Consider the following 15,871-nt stretch of genomic DNA (forward strand, 5'->3'; position numbering starts at 1 on the left):
CAGGAGCAGCCAGGCCCTGTCTACTCTCACCCTCTCCTCCTGGCAGACTTTCACAGAAAGAACAAGTGTGGCATTTGAAGTAATACATAGGCAGAATTTTATTACTAAATACTATATGAGTATACAAAATGCATAACTGAATAACCGCTAAAAAAATAGTCCAAGAAATGTGAAATACACATTTTTTGAAATGATAAAAATGTATCCGTGAAAATATAAAACGTTGCATATATATATACAATATATACTTATATATTTATAACATAAATGAAAACTGTAAGTGAGAAATGTGTACAGCAGTGAGCAGGGTGGTCGGTCATTTATGGAGCAGCCACGTGGTCGTGGCCGATCAGCTCTATTATTTACATCGGGCCCGGGGGACGTCCATGAGAAAGAGGTGCGTCCACCACAGTGTCTTTTCAAAGTCATTTGCACTGGAAACCGAGAGTGTTCAAGTTAACTGACCACAGGGTGAGAGATCCTTGGTCTGAAGTCGGTGGGACGACCAAGAATGGGAGCGGCCAGCGGTCAGGTCGGCTTTGGGAGCGAGGCCCGCCTCCAGCACCGGGATAGGCAGCCCGCAGAGCAGCGGCGGAGGAGGAAAGCGTCTGCCGGGCGCTCACCAAGACGGCGCTGTCTGGCTGGGCAGGCGCTGGCAGGCGCTCAGAGTGGATTCAAGCATGAGGTGGGGGCTCGGGTCAGGACACCTCCCAGGTCCCTTCTTGGCCCTGACGTCGGGGACGCGGGCCTCTTCCCTCTGGGAAGGCGTTCAAGTAACGGCACTGAGGCATGAGGAGAGGTTGTGTGCGGCAGGGGGCCACTGGCAGCTGGCTCCCGGCCCGGAGCTCCCCGCGGGGTCCTCACAGCTCCTTAAGGGTGATCTGAATCTTGCCATCATGCTCCCCCATGTCCAGCAGGAAGGCGACATGGTTGCTGTAATGCTGAATGATGTTGTTGTCCATGTTGACCAAGATTCTGGAAGAGAAGAGACGTGGCTAGACTGTGGGAGGCCCCTTGCCTTCAGGGCTCTGAGTGACAAGGATGATAGTGACGGTTACTACCTATCGGGGACCCCCGTTATTTCCAGCGTCTCACAGACTTTCTCTCTGACCCTCATCACAACCTGCAAGGTGGTAGTTCCCTGTCCCACTTTCAGGGGAGGGCACAATGCCCAAGTGGCCGAGCCACAACTCAAACCAGGCCTGCCAGTTACCATGCCCCGACTGTGCCTGGGTGCCTCTCTCAGTACATATGAGCAGGACACTTGTGAGCAACTAAAGGTAGACTTGGGGAAGACTCAGTGCTTAGTCACCAGCCAGACTGAGGACGCAGACACAGTGTGTGAGTTCCAGTGCAGGAGGTGTGGCGGGTGGACAGTGTGGAGACAGCGACGTGCCACTCAGATGTGCTGCCTGAGCCAGAGGCGAGGACCACAGGAGCCCAGTCCAAGCCTCGTCCCCAGGAAGCTGACATCTCGGATGCACAATAGACTTTGAGGAGCTTGTCCTTCTCTCTCCCCCCAGGCTTCAGGCAGGACCTGGGCCACCCTGAGGAGGAGAAAGCCTCCGTGGTGGGGCCTCTGCAGGGGTCAGAGCCACAGCACATGCCAGGGACACCCTAGGAGCTGCTTCCCTGGGGAAGGACCCAGGAAGAGGTGACCCGGCCCGATCCTGTCAGGAACGGAAGTGAGTATTGTTACCCGTCCGTCCATCCATCCATCCAGCCATCCACCCATCCATCCACCAGTCCATCCCGCCATCATTTGCTGAGGCCTTTCCACATGCAGGGCCTTGCTCCACACAAAAACAAGGGTCACAGAGACCCTAGAGCCTGTCCTCCAGGAGTTTAGAATCTAGCATGGCCCCGGAGAACAATGCCTGTTACCCTGTTACTCTAACTCATGACGGAACCGAGGCTCAGAGGAGCAAAGTCATTTGCCTCGGGCCACACAGGCAACAGATTGCCCAGCTGGGATTTCAATCCAGACTTCTGTCTCTCTTCACTGCACCTTTTTTTTTTTTATAAAGGAAAAAAAAATCACCCCCCAACCCCCCATATATACAAATTAGAAAGTGGCATATATAAGGAAGGCAAAATTCAGGACTGGGGAGAGTTCAGATGAGGGCAAGATTACTTTAGGAGGGGCAGGAGGGTGGGGTGAGGATCCCAGACCACGCTCCTGGCAGGTAGCTGCCTGCTTTCCTGAGGACCCCAGGGGAGGCGGTTGCCTTGTCCCCACCATCCCCAGGGCGGAGGGGCAATGGAGACAGCGGTGGGCAGAAGCCAGCTGCCTGTGTTCCGTCGTCTCTGCAGCAACACCAAGCAGCTGCTGCTTTTTGGAAGGCAGCCTGGCGCAGGCTCCCTCTTCCTCAGGTCCTGCTGGTAGTTCCTACACTTTCCAGGGGGGTCTGTGGGGGCAGCGGGGATGGGGGGAGGAAGGGCAGAGGGGTGGCACTCTGTCAGTGGCAGGGCTTTGTTTGTTTCATGCAGTGGCATTTACAGGGTGTGTCTGGGTGCCAGGCACTAAGTGCCTACGTGCACACACTGAAGATGCCTCCCTCCCGCGCCCAGGCAGGGCCTCCCAGGGGCCCAGGCGCACACCTGTGCCGAGGGAGCCCAGACAGGCCCCAGGACCCTTCCCCTCAGAGGTCATTGACCCCTGGGCCCTAGAGGCAGGGGTGTCAGGAACCGTGTCCCAGAGGTGGGCCTCCTGTCACTTGCTAGCTCTAGCCGTCTTCTGTCCTGGTTCGCATGAAACCCCTGGCCAGCTGCCAGCAAAAACAATGTATTTGTTCATCTTTCAAGCACTCAGTGGTGCTTGTAAGCTGATTGCATCTGCCTTTGTCCAGAGGACTCTCGGGAGGGCTCTATGAAAATAACGAGGCCACTGATTAGCATTTCCTGCTCCTCAGACGAGAAGCGCAGACTCTTAGGGAGGTGACAAATGAGCCTGGCCTCTCCCAAGGGCCTTTTTGGGGCTCTGCTCATTGGGCATCAGAGGCAACCCTGAACCTGAGGTTTCCATGGTTGGGGGGGGGGGGTGCCTCTGCAGGGCTGCTGAGCGATGCCCCGGGCTATGGGGCTGGCCCGGCCACAGCCTGTATTTGCTCACTGCTTAGCGGTTAGAGGAAAAAGCAGGAGGCAAGATAAAGTAGGGGTGTATGCACAGCCTTTAGGCCATTTACTAACTCTGTGATCCTGGGACTACTCAGAACCTCAGTCTCCTCCTCTGTGGAATAGAGATGATCACCCAAACTCAGAGGGTCAATGAGAGGATCCCTCGGAGTTATCCAGCCCAGCACCTGGCATGTACAATGTGCGCCACTAATGGAAGTTGTTACAATTATGGCTTAACTAGCTGGCTGGGCTTAAGGGAAAGATTTGCAACTCAACCAGTGGGGCTAGGGGTTGGGGCAACCTTCTATGTATTACCCCACACCCCAAATCATACTCAAGGGCACCTCCCAGCCGCTCAGCCCAGCTCTGGTGGGATGGGTAAGGGAGGCTGGCCGCAGGTGGGGCTGCAGCCAGGGGGTGTGGGCACTGGCACTGAAAGGGGAAGTGGGGCTGGGCTTGTCCGGGCAAAGCAGAGCCTGCCCTCTGCTGTGAGCCCCAATTTGAAACCGAAACTTGAAAGAAAAAAAACCCCAGACACTCATACAACCAAAACCAACGGATCCTTTCCCAGGGGCTGCGAGCGCACACCTTCCCCCACCCCGCCCTTCTATGGGAAGCCGGGTGGAAACTGAGGGGGGGGGGGCAGGGCTGGGCCTGTGAGGAAGGAGGCCACCCCTGGGCCTAACTGGATGGGGCCTCAGCCTGAGTCCAAAACCTGCCTCACTTTGCAGTTTTCTAAAAAGAACAGATCACAGCCATATACAGGGACAATGCCTGCTCACTGCCGGGGCGGCCAGTACGTGAGGCTGGAGTTAGACTGCGCCGGGCGGGAGGACCTGGTCGGAGGTGTGGGCAGTGGGGCCGGGAGTGTTTCCCAGAGCCCTGGTGCTGGGTCCTCTGGGCAGGGAGCGGCAATGGCGATTTTCTCTGCTGGGGGCGGGCTCAGCTGGGCTGGTGAAGTGACCCAGTTAACAGTCCTCTGACCAGGGGATGGAAGTCTGGGAGGGCAGTGACCACGTGGATCCCACACCAAGGATCTCCCGGAAGAGGACAAAGGGAGCTGCCATCCTGAGCACAAATCCAGGAGCCCAGGGGAGGTGACAGGCCCTGTCTGACCCCCTGGAGGGTAAAATCTTACTCCCCGATGCCTCCTGCAGACCTGAGGTGGAGGAGGCCTGAGGAGCATACCTGGAGGGGCTCCCTCAAAACCACACCCAATCACAGTCCCCTTTCCTGAACCATGGCCGGCCACTCCCTTCTGGGCACTGACTCAGCGGGTAGCACCGCTGCTGGGCCCTTCTACCCGAGGCTTTACTCCGCCGCTGCTGCCCCTGAGCACTGCTTATCACCTCCGAGCCTCAGTTTCCCTATCTGTGAAGTGTAATGGCATTCACCTCGCAGTGTGACTGAGGGTTAAACGAGACATGCTCAGCACACTGTCTGACACAAAGCAGGGGATCAAGTGAATGGCAGTCGCCATTATCATCATTACAACCAAGTGACTTGCTTATCCAGAGGTCTTGGGACTTGAAGTTGAGTTTCCTGACATGTGGCCCTGCACTTCCCACAATCTCCCTCTCCTTTCCTTCCCAGTAGCCCTCACTGTCTGGTCTCTGTGGGTGACCTTGGCCTGATTGGGGGCTCTCCACCCAAGTCCACCTCCCCTAGTCTTCTCCACGAAGCCAAGTACAAACACCACTCAGCACGGAGTAGCAGGCCTCTGCTGGTCAGAATGGACCTGCTGGGAGCTCCATGAGTCAACACTTTAGAAGGCATGGAGACGGGGAGGGAGAGCTGTCCTGGGCACTTACCCCCGCTTGCATTTCTTGTAGACTTTGTAAATGTTCTCTTCAGGAAGCCCATACTTCTCAGAGATCTGGAAGAGAACAGTGGGGGGTTCATTGTCTGCTGCCCAAAGTGGATGTATCCCATTCTTTTATATCATGACTTTTCATTTCCTAATTATAAAAGTGTTATATGTCCAGCCCTGGCTGGTGTGGCTCAGTAGGTTGGAGTTTGTCCCATACACTAAAAGGTCGAGGATTCAAGTCCCAGTCAGGGCACATGCCTAGGTTGGTCCCGGGCTGTGGCACAAGCAGGAGGCAACCGATTGATGCTTCTCTCTCTCTCTCTCTCTCTCTCTCTCTCTCTCAAATCAACCAATAAAAAACAACAACAACACACATATCCTTAGGTGAGAATCTTTTAAAAAGTAATATATATCCAGATTGTGGAAAGATACAAAGAAGAAGATTACAATCACCCATAATCCTGTCTCCCAGAGATAAACACCATATAACATCAGGCCATGTATATAGATATTTTTCTATCCCACATAGGTAGTTTACTTATCCTTGTATATATAAGCCTTCCCACATCACAACAAACTCTTGACAAACAGCATGGTTAGTGGCTGTAAAATAACCCAAAGGGCATCACCACTTCTCTCAACCCCAGCCTAACGTCCCAATACAGATCGTCCCAGTGCTGAGGGCTCCCCTCCACCAGCTGTGCACTCATTACAGAGCCCAGCTCGTAAGACTGCTGGGAGAATTAAATGAACTGGCCCACATAAAACACAGAGCCAGTTCCTGGTATGTACCAAAAACATGGCCGATACTCAGTGACTGGTCATTGCTATTATTTTAGAAGTGGAGTAATAGGGATGCTCTTACCCTATTGTGGGGGGAGGGTAACCCAGACATTTCCCCCTTCCAGCAGGAATTACTAATCCCATTTGATGGGCGTGGGTGCTGAGCTGGAAGAAGGTAAGGCCTGTGCCAAGGCCTAGCCTAGAACCAGGTTTCCTCCCCATCACAACCCAGACCTGGGAGCTTGTTCTACAGATGAGGAAACCGCAGCTCAGAGGCTGGTGAGCGCGTCTGCACTCACAGCTTTCAGCCATTTCTCCCAGAACTCGTTTCCTCTGGGCAGACACACTGGTCCCACCTCCACCACCCGCAGTTACGGAACTCTTACTTTGCTGAGCCCCAGTTTCCCTGTTTGTAAAATGGGTGTAATAATGGGATATACACAGCAGGGTTGTTCTGCACATGAATGGAGACGATGATGTAAAGGGCCCAGGCCAGTGCACTGAGGGCTCAGTCAGTGTTGCAGGTTCGTGTTACCGACTGCCTTGAAGCGCAGGGAACGCCACGCCAAGGGTTTCTGGTGGAGGTTCCTCACTAGGCCTTTTAGGATGAGGATCAGTTCGGCTCCCGGTTATTCTCTGCTGTGACAGAGAGCCCTCCAGGCAAGAAAAATCCCCGACTATTTATCTTAGTGGTGATGTGACTGGAAGCTACCAGCAGTGCCTCAAATCAATGCAGGCAAGAACGTAGGAATTTTCTACCCATAAGTTGTACAAAGACAACACAGGCTGCTCCATAGGCAATAAGCTCTCCATCCTTTAAGTATACAAGTCAAGACTGGGCACCCACGGCAGTTACTGGGGAGAGAGCTCAAGCACTAGATGAGGAGCTGACCCTTTAAGGTTCTAGCCAACCCCAAGATTGAGTCTACATTCAAATGACATTTACTGGCCTTTTGTGAGCCCAACTTCCTGGGGCTGGTGCCAAGTAGGGCTGATGATATGTGAGGAGAACAGGAGAGTGGGAGAGCCTGGCGGATCCCAGCTCTGTCACGGCGAGTAACCTTGGCAAGTTAACTGCCCTCCTTCTGGGAGGCTGTTTCCTCATGGGAAATGAGGAGATAATAATAGTACCCACTTTTCAGGGTTGTTAAAAGAATATGATGAGCTGGCAAATGCAGTATGCCTGGCACACAGTGGGTCTTCAAAAGGTAGACAATGTTGTGCTTTAATTCATTTCCCCTCCACAGCCCAAGATCTTGGAACCACGTGGCTTTTCTGAGCGGGCCGACCTTTAAGCATCGCTGGCCCTGGTGAGGCTGCTTGCGCAGTTGTTAGCTGAGCCACAAAGCTGCTGTGGGTTTTGTTCGGGGCTGAGTCACCTGCTCTCTGGTGGTTTGGGGGTGGTGGTAGGGGAAGGTCTTGCCCAGACACACCTTCAGCTTCCTTGGCCAGCACTCCATCCTCCCCCCAGCCCTCTAGCCAACCACAAGCTACAGGAATGAGGCCCCCTGGGAAGGAAAAAAAGTGTCTCTGGGGTCTGGCCTTTTGGGGTTTCATTCCCATTAAAATAGAAACAAGTTTGCAAAGCCAACAAAAAGCTCTGGCTTGTCAAACAGCAGCCATCAGATTAAGGAGGATTTATGGTGTGTGCGACTCCCAGGGTGGAGCCAGGGTTCTGGCTGCAAGATAACATCACAGAGGCTTAAACCACCCCCCTCTCCCTCCCCCCGCCCCCCCTCCCCCCCCACACACAGCCGGGCCCAGAAGGCCCTCCCAAGTGGGTGGGACAGGTGGGCCACCACAGCACCAAGGTTCCAGTGCACTCCTTCCCAGAGCCTGCCTGTGGGAAGTCTGACTGTGTGGTGCAGAGCGAAGAAGTATGTGCCCAGGAGCACGAGACGGGGTCTGGGCGGGCAGCGGGGTCCGCAGGCCTCTTACCGCATTCCTCAGCCCCTTCAGGTCCGGGGTCTTCAACATGAGGGCGTCAAACACCTCCTCAGTCTCCCTCCGCACATACAACAGAACTGAGAAGCAAAGGGGTGGCTTTTAGCGCTGCGAGGAGGATAAATGAGCCAGGGATACCTTAGGGGAGGGGGGGATCTTAAAAAATATCACTTCCTTTCTTAACCTAAGATTGATTTTGGCAGAAAAAGCCAACCCTTGCTGAGGGTCTGTACCCAGCTGGGAACCCCCCCGGGCTCTGTGGGTCCCAGGCACTTGCTCAGACCCTGCTGATCTTGGCGGGAGTGAATCCCCGCTCTCCCACCTGAGTCAGTTTAACATTACTGAGTCTCATTTCATCCAAATGGGAGTGGGGTAGAACCAGCCCTATTTTACAGAGTTGCTGTGGGAATGAATAATTCCAGGAAACAGCCAATGCAGGGCAAGGCCCAAGCTGTGGGAAGCTTTGGTTCCTGGCTGCTGGCTGGTGTCTTCCTGCTGGTCAGTTACAGCCCTCAGAGGTTCAGGCACGTCCTTCTCTCCCAGGAAATCACAGACTCAGAGTGTCCAAGCCAGAAAGCCAGCTACAGCAACCCACCTTGCTCCCAACTCCTCTAGAGAAGGGGGGGGGATTTGCCCAACATAACCAGCCTGCCACCTTGACCAGCGCCCCAGGACACCCATGTCCAACAAGGTCAGGGGAGGCGGGAGCCCTCCAGCTCCATGACTGTCTCTCTAAGCACCTTGGGTGCCCCCTGGCCCCTCCCCCACCCTCAAGTCTTGGCCCAACCCTGGCTCTGAAGCATAAAGCAGCCCCTCGCACCCTCTCTGCTGGGATGGGTGCTGCCCGGGCTGCCTGGGCCAGGACCAGTGATTGAGGTTTGGGGAGGCCTCACGGGGAGCTGGGGTGAGGTGGGCTCAAATCAAACAACAAAGGGGGGTGGTGAGGCTACCTCTCTGCAGGTCATCTTCCTTAGCCTGTTTGGAGGGCAGAGGCTCCAGCTCCTCAGCAAAGGGCAAGCAGGTCCGCTTCAGAGGCAGCCTGTGGGGACGGCAGAGAGGGGCTCATCAGGAAGCCAGGACGACCCGAGTCCAAAGGACCCCGCTGATCCCGCAGGGCCTCAGAGGGGAAGGAGACCCCACGAAGGCAGCAAAGCGGGGGGGCAGGGTTAGGGTAGCATGTTCTGGAGCTGGAGCTGCACTGCCTGGGTTCAAGTCCCAGCCCTGCTGCTCACCAGCTGGGTGACTAGGGGTGAGTCAGCCTCCCAGGGCTCCCGTCTGTGAAACGGGATGACAGTAAACTAGGACTGCTCCGGGAGGCAGTGAGGCTGGAGGAGAGGGTGCACACTGCTGTCACACAGTGTGCGACCCCCGCTGGCGCCGCAATAAATGGGGACTGTTGTTTTATCACCAACATTATTTTTTAAAGATCAGGTTGGATGTGAGTCGGTGGGAGGAGGAAGGGTTGTGGGATCTGGAGTGAGACGAAGGCTCCAGCCTGTCTCTGCTACTTAACAGCTCTGTGACCTTGGGCATGTCACTTCACTTCCTGAGCCTCGGTTTCCTCCTTCATAAGCAGGAAGGGGGGTTCCCTGCTTGCCTGCCTCGCTGGGGCTGTTGTGAGGGGATAAATGACATAATTTGGTGTCTAAGCACCTTCTGAAAAGTCCCTCTTGTAAACGCTTCCCCTTCACAAGATGCATCGACACTCCGCCCGCTCCCGGCAGCCTCATCCCCAGGTCAGCTTCTCCTCTGACCGATTTCCAGGCTGAGGGGAGGGGAGGGACTGTGGCTGACAGACAGAGGTGGCGGGGTGGAGGGGAGGCTCTGAGCCCCTCAGTCCTCCACCACGGCTGCCCCTCCTCGCTCCCTAAACCTGACCCCATCTCGGAGGCTTTTTCTTTCCCTTTTTACAAGCAGATGTCTCGCCAGAGATTCGCCAGCTTTTCACATAAAACGAACCCATAAAAACCCAGGCAGTTTCAGTGAGAAAGGAGCATGAATCTAGGAGCTTGGAGGTTGGGGCAGAGTCCCGTGGCTGCTTCCTCTGGGCCCGGCCCTTAGCTGGGGAGGCAGGTGGGGGCAGGGAGAGCCGTGAAGGGGGGACAGGTGAGGTCTCCGTACCTGTTGGAGCCGCCCTGTCCTGCCGAGGGCACTGCCTGCAATAAAAAGAAAAGACATTTTCCATCACATGCAAAAGCTGAGCAGAGCCCCCAGCTGCGGGAGGCTTTCTGGGGGGACAGCCTTTGACTGGGGGAGAGGGAGATGCAGTCTCGGTGCCTCTCCAGCCCCTTCTGCTCAGATCACAGCCCTTTCGTGAGCTGAGATCTGGACTGGAAAGGAAGCATCTCACCCACATGGGATGAGTCAGGGACTCTGACACAGGAGGTGCGAGAGAGTGCTGGCAGGATCAGGGAGTCCCACCTGAGCCCAGCACGCCCAGGCTGTCCTGCAGCAGGTGACTAGTGTGGGAGCTGAGGCAGAGGCGGGAGGAGGCAGCACGCCCTTTGCCCCTCCTGTGGGCCTGGCACTGCTGCCTGGTGCAGTCATCGCCAGTCCCAGGCAGAAACACCGTGGCCCAGAGAGGGCACACAGCCCTGGGTAACACCCAGCAGGAGGCAGTCCGGACTCAGACTCCAGACTCCAGTTCTCCACTCTTCCTGCTTCCTGGGTGCCCCTCTCAGGCTACCTGTGCAAAGACTGGTCCCTCTGTCTTTCCCCACAGATTAGCTGTAACCTGGCCACGGGGGCCTTAATCTCCAGTGGTCAGTCATCTTCCTGCTTGGCTAGTTGGGGAAAAGAGTGAGTTCATGCAGCCGCCTGTGCTGGAGGCACAGCACCGATTCTGGGGCGGTGAAGGGAAGAGGCGGACATAGAAGAGGATTTAAATGAATCCAAGGACGGCACCAGGACTGGCTGCTCTTCCAGCTCCATGATCTACCTTGGACACCAGAGGCCGTTTCTGCACACATTCCCACCCATGCAGCGGGAGCTATGACCTCCAAGGAAGGAAACGGTCCCAGTGCTCTGCTGCTGCCTTGCTGTGGGCCTCGTCTGGAAATGGGATAACCAGTCTCTGCCTCAAAGGACGGCTGAGAGGGGAAACGAGACGGTGCGGCCAAGGGCTGGGCCCCGCACGCCTGGCTCGTCCAAGGTGCTCATAACTGCCTCCGCCTTGAGAGGTGGTGAAGCCATTGGACAAGGGCACCGTTCCTGAAGGCAGGCTGCCTGGCTCGGGCTCGGCCACTCCTGTTTAATTCTGGGAGGACTCTGTGCCTCAGTTTCCACCCCACAAATCAGGGGTGAATGGTATAATCCACTTCACAGGGGTGCAGTGGGGGTCAGAGGAGGTGATGGGGGAAGCATGAGCCTGCTCACAGCGTGTGCTCACAGCGTCTCTGAGATGAGTAGACCCACTTGCTTTGAGGAGGCTACCGTCGAGTCTGGGGCTCAGATATTAGAAACCTCCTCTGTGTGTGCTCCAAGCATAAACACTCTGATGGCTATAAAGTCCATTTCCTCATTAACATTCTTCTCTTGAGTAGAAAAGGTCACTGAAGTTATGTGATCGTATATACACATTTTAAAAAATTTCCTGGGATTCAATGAAGGCTTTTTCGTTTTGATGTAAAAAATATTAGGACCCATAAACATCTAAATGGACCTGGACTGGCTGAGTGGTAGGTTGCTCCCCACTGGTCTGTGCTAAGGAGCCAAGACCCTCTCTCAGCCCATGGCCCTTACCCCGCCAGGACGCTGCAGGCCGGAGAAGTGCACGTTGGGAATGAACAGCACGGGCGGGGTTTCCAGGTCGGCCTCCGGCCGCAGGTAGGTGATCTCATTGCCCCTGAAGCCGGACAGCAGACAGCCCTTGATGCCTGGTGGGGAAAGGGAGGCATGGTGACCTGAGGTCCCTCCATCCGTGCCCCAGCCTCTGCCCTCTAGTCTCCTTGACCCCTTCACCCCAACCCAGCCCAGCCCAGTCCCTGACTCATCTCCACTCACCATTGTTGCTGGAGTCGGGGCACTTGACTTTCCTCCGGAACTGCTTCCGCTCATCATCCCGCATCTTCCTCTCAGCTCCCTGTGAGGGGGGATGGGAAGGGGGTCACTAAGTGTCTTGGGAGGGCTGGCTGCTTTGCATCTTGAATATGGCCAGCCTTCTGATGCTGCTTTCTTCCCCGTGTGAGACCAGGAGATAGGAAAGTACAGAGAGAGGGAGAGAAATGTAAATGAGAGACATTTCTAGAGATCTGGAAAGAGATCTTCGGAAAGAGGTGAGGTAGGGCCCGGCAGGCAAGGCTCAGTGGTTGAGCGTCGACCTATGAACCAGGAGGTCACCACTCAATTCCCAGTCAGGGCACATGCCTGGGTTGCGGGCTTTGTCCCGAGTGTGGGGTGTGCAGGAGGCAGCCGATCAGTGATTCTCTCTCATCATTGATGTTTCTATCTCTCTCTCCCTCTCCCTTTCTCTCTGATGCCAATAAAAATAATAAACAAAATAAAATAAAATAGGTGCGATAGGAATGCAGAGACAGGGGAAGATATACATAGAGAGGCCAGGACAGACAGTGACAAGCACAGAGACAGAGAGAGAAATTCAGAGAGCAAGTCAGAGAGAGACAGACACGCCCAGAGTGGCTGGTGAGGACGCAGGGAGGGGTTGCCCTGCTCCCTCCCTGGGCCCAGCAGAGGGTCTGTCCGCTCTTGTCACCTTGTCACAGAAGATCTTGATCTGGCAGACAGCGCGGTGCACCAGGCGCTCGGTGGCGGAGCCACAGTCATAGGTGTCAATCTGCAGGTTCAGGGGGACACCCTTTACCCCCTTCTGCGACGAGAAGTCTGTGCTGAGGCAGTTGACGCCGATGAACACCTGGGGACAGACGGGGGAGCTGACTAAACAGCCTGCCCAGGTCCCCAGCTCTGCTGTCCCACCAATCCCCTTTATTGAGCCCCCTGGGTGCCTGCTGAGCCCTGATTTCACACGCTCCGGAAGCAAATATCACCTCTCTTCTACAAAAAGGGAAGTTGATGTTCAAAGAGTGGGGCAACTATCCCAGGGTGACACAGGGAGGGTGTGGGGAGCCGGGGTTTGAGTCCAAGTCTTTACTAGTGGACAATGCACTAGACTGACACGGGCGGCCCAAAGGATCAAGGCCCTGAGAGGGAGATTAATGATTCCTTAGGGCAGCGGTTCTCAACTTGTGGGTCGCGACCCCTTCGGCGGTCGAACGACCCTTTCACAGGGGTTGCCTAAGACCATCCTGCATATCAGATATTTACATGACGATTCATAACAGTAGCAACATTACAGTTATGAAGTAGCAACGAAAATAATTTTATGGTTGGGTCACAACATGAGGAACTGTATTTAAAGGGCCAGAAGGTTGAGAACCACTGCCTTAGGGGCTTAAAATCAAGAGCCTCATTTTTCTACAACTTGGAGCGAGGAGGTGGAGAAGGGCCAAATTCCCACCTCCAGGCCCCCAGCCTCAGACCACTGTCCTGCTGGGCCTGGGCCACAGAGAGTGAGACACTGCCCCTCTGCACCCCAAACACCAGCTCCAGCCAACACCAGACCAGTCACCCCCATTCCCAGCTGAGCACATGAAGGCTCTGAGCAGGGAGTCAGGCAGGGTGGCAGAGTGAAATGAGCCTGGACATGGAGCCACCCACATCTGGGGTGGGAAGCTGGGCTCTGCCACGCACTACCCTGTGGACAGCGCTTTAAGCACATGGAGCTGTTTCCCAGCTGCTGGGCTGTGGGTCACTAGCGGCCTTGGCATGTAGTGGCTGCTGGATATGTGTAGCTGTTGCTAGGGGGTCAGCTGGAGTCTCACTCAAAGTCTAGGCCCGACTGAGGGCAGCTCACTCCTCCATGGGGTGAGTGGCCAGACCCCACTCCCTTGGAAATGACCCTGACCTGCACAGCAGGGGTGGGGGTGGTGCCTGAGCAGACCCCCTTCCTTCCCAGGCCACGGGGGGCCCTGGGCACATGCCAGACATACCTCCCCCTCAGCCAGCTCAGCCCTAATGTAGCCCCCACCCAGCTCACACCTGAGAAAGACCCACGCCTGGGGGCTTAAGAAGCTGTGAGAAAATCCCAACCGAAACCCACCTCTCCCTTCCCACGAAACTCTGTCCCCACCTCTCTGCACTGGAGGCCCCACTCCCCCTCCTGCCCCTGGCACCTGTTTGAATAATAATGATCCCTGCCTTTGGGCCTCCCTTTGTGTTTTCAGAGCCCCTCACTCCATTTTCTCAGGCCCCCCTGGACAGGCGGGGAGACAGGGATTAGCTCCCAGCCTGTCCAAGGCCAGAAATGTCCTTGCCATGAACTGAACCCAACCCTGCTCTTGTGGGCTGAGCCTGGGCCAGGGAGGGGAAGGGACAGAGGCAAGGTCACCCACCCCTGGCCCTCAGACTGCTGGCCTTTCCACCATGCCAGCTCTGCCCACAGAAAACCAAGACACGGAGGCCCAGCAGCACTCCAGGCTGGCCGTAAGCATTAAATAGCTTAATTGCTGGGACACACAAAAAAATCACCAGAGGCTCCAATTCTCAGGCCTCCCTGGTGGGTTTGGCACGGTGCCCGTCTCTCAGACATGCATGATCTCGTGGAATCTTCGCCACAGCCCCAGCGGCAGATTATTGTTTCCTTCCTCTGGCTCAGGAAAGGAGGCAACTGGGATTTCAGCCCTCATCCACCGGACTCCAGAGCATTTCTCCCGCAACACTACGCTGCCAGTCAGGAAACCTGGCGTCAGCAGCAGCTTGTGACCTTGCACAAGACTCAGCTTTCCTATCTGGTAAATGGGTGGACTGGATTAATAACAACAGCCACCACTCATGTGCCAGGCTGTGCTCTACCTTTCACTTATCTCACATGGTCCTCACAGCAGCCGAACGGCTGGTGCTACGATTACATCCCAATTTTAAAGCCACAACACTGGTCTAAGCTCACAGGGCTGGGATGCGGGCCCGGCCTTTCTGGCTTCAGAGCCTGTGCTTCTCCAGCGCTCTCGATCCTGCCTCCGCCCCTGATGCCCTCACAGGAGCAGCTGCCACAGTCCTAGGGGCAGGCGGGCCCTGTCCCCGGATGGGGACTTCGGGCAGCCCGGCCCTGACCCGGCCGTGCTCCAGCACTGACCTTGGCCTCCTCGCTGACATTCCACACGAAGGACAGTGCATTGTAGGCCACCTCCTCAATGTGCTGCACGGTGTTGAAGTTCTCTTTGCAGTCAGCTGAAACCACAGGAAACCAGAAGAAGAGTCAGGAGGGAAGGGGTCGGGGGACACCACGGGGAGGAGGCACTGAGGGGCTGGGCCCCATCCTTGGCAAGGACTTGCATCCTCTCCCCCAAGAATCATGTTTCAGTGCAGAGAGGAAACTGGTCACTGTGCCTTGGGTTGCAGATGGGGAAACTGAGGTTCAGCCTGGGTAGCAGATTTGCCCAAACCCTGGAGGGAATCCCTAACTTTGCCAACGAGGCCAAGGCCTTCATTGTTTTGGGGTAAAGATTATACTTTCGTTGAGATTATGATTCAGGAGATCTCCCAGATAAAGCAGTAATAACACTAGTAGTAATGGTGGTAGTAATAGCAGTGGTACCAGTACTACTAACACTGAACTATTGAACTAATAGTGAACAAATGGTAGTATCATTTAGGAATGCGTACAATAGGAATGCGTTAATCCTCACAAACAATGGCACTATGAATATTCAGCTTTCATGTGAGGAAAATGAAGCTCAGAGAAGTTTAGTCACTTGCCCAGGGTCACACAGGAATAAAAGGCAGAGCAAGGAGTAGAGCTCGGCTTTGTCTGGCTCCTGAACCCAGGCTCCTAACCACTCTGCTCTCTGGCCTCTCAGGAAGTCACTGAGTCGTCCCTGTTGTTTCATGGTCCCCAGTATGCTGTGTTCCAGGCAGAAACAGCACTGTGGCCGGCAGGGCAGCCAGCCTTGTTCCATTTGACAGTGGAAGAGATGAAGCCCGGAAGGAGAAGTAACACAGGCCACACACCAGGAAGAGTGATGGAGCCAGAACCTGGAGACCTGAGCATGGCCTGTGTCTCCCACCAACTTGGGGCCTGGGACAGGGCCTGCCTCCAGCCCCCTACCTCTGGCAAAGCCTGCATCCCAGCTCCCAAAGCAGAACTGGCCAGCTGGGCCTGGAGCCTTCCAAACCACCAGCAGCTTACACTGTTATCTCAGTCCT

The 15,871-nt window shown here is 55.4% G+C and overlaps 1 protein-coding gene across 4 annotated transcripts in view; it reads right to left on the reverse strand.

The window, feature by feature from the left end:
* Positions 1–81: 81 nt before the first annotated feature.
* GRHL3 (grainyhead like transcription factor 3) overlaps positions 82–15,871 on the reverse strand; it is a 33,470-nt gene continuing 17,680 nt past the window's right edge. For 3 of the 4 annotated variants that reach the window (XM_059690814.1, XM_059690817.1, XM_059690815.1), the window contains 9 exons: positions 14,802–14,896; positions 12,366–12,524; positions 11,657–11,735; positions 11,396–11,529; positions 9,776–9,810; positions 8,605–8,693; positions 7,649–7,734; positions 4,929–4,993; positions 82–1,028 (listed from right to left, as the gene is read on the reverse strand). In XM_059690814.1, the coding sequence (XP_059546797.1) occupies positions 770–1,028; positions 4,929–4,993; positions 7,649–7,734; positions 8,605–8,693; positions 9,776–9,810; positions 11,396–11,529; positions 11,657–11,735; positions 12,366–12,524; positions 14,802–14,896 (1,001 nt within the window). In that variant the 3' untranslated portion in view covers positions 82–769. The remainder of the gene's footprint in view (positions 1,029–4,928; positions 4,994–7,648; positions 7,735–8,604; positions 8,694–9,775; positions 9,811–11,395; positions 11,530–11,656; positions 11,736–12,365; positions 12,525–14,801; positions 14,897–15,871) is intronic. The other variant, XM_059690816.1, reaches the window with a different exon arrangement.

This window comes from Myotis daubentonii, chromosome 3 (genome assembly GCF_963259705.1).
Source record: "Myotis daubentonii chromosome 3, mMyoDau2.1, whole genome shotgun sequence".
Classification (NCBI taxonomy): Eukaryota; Metazoa; Chordata; class Mammalia; order Chiroptera; family Vespertilionidae; genus Myotis; species Myotis daubentonii.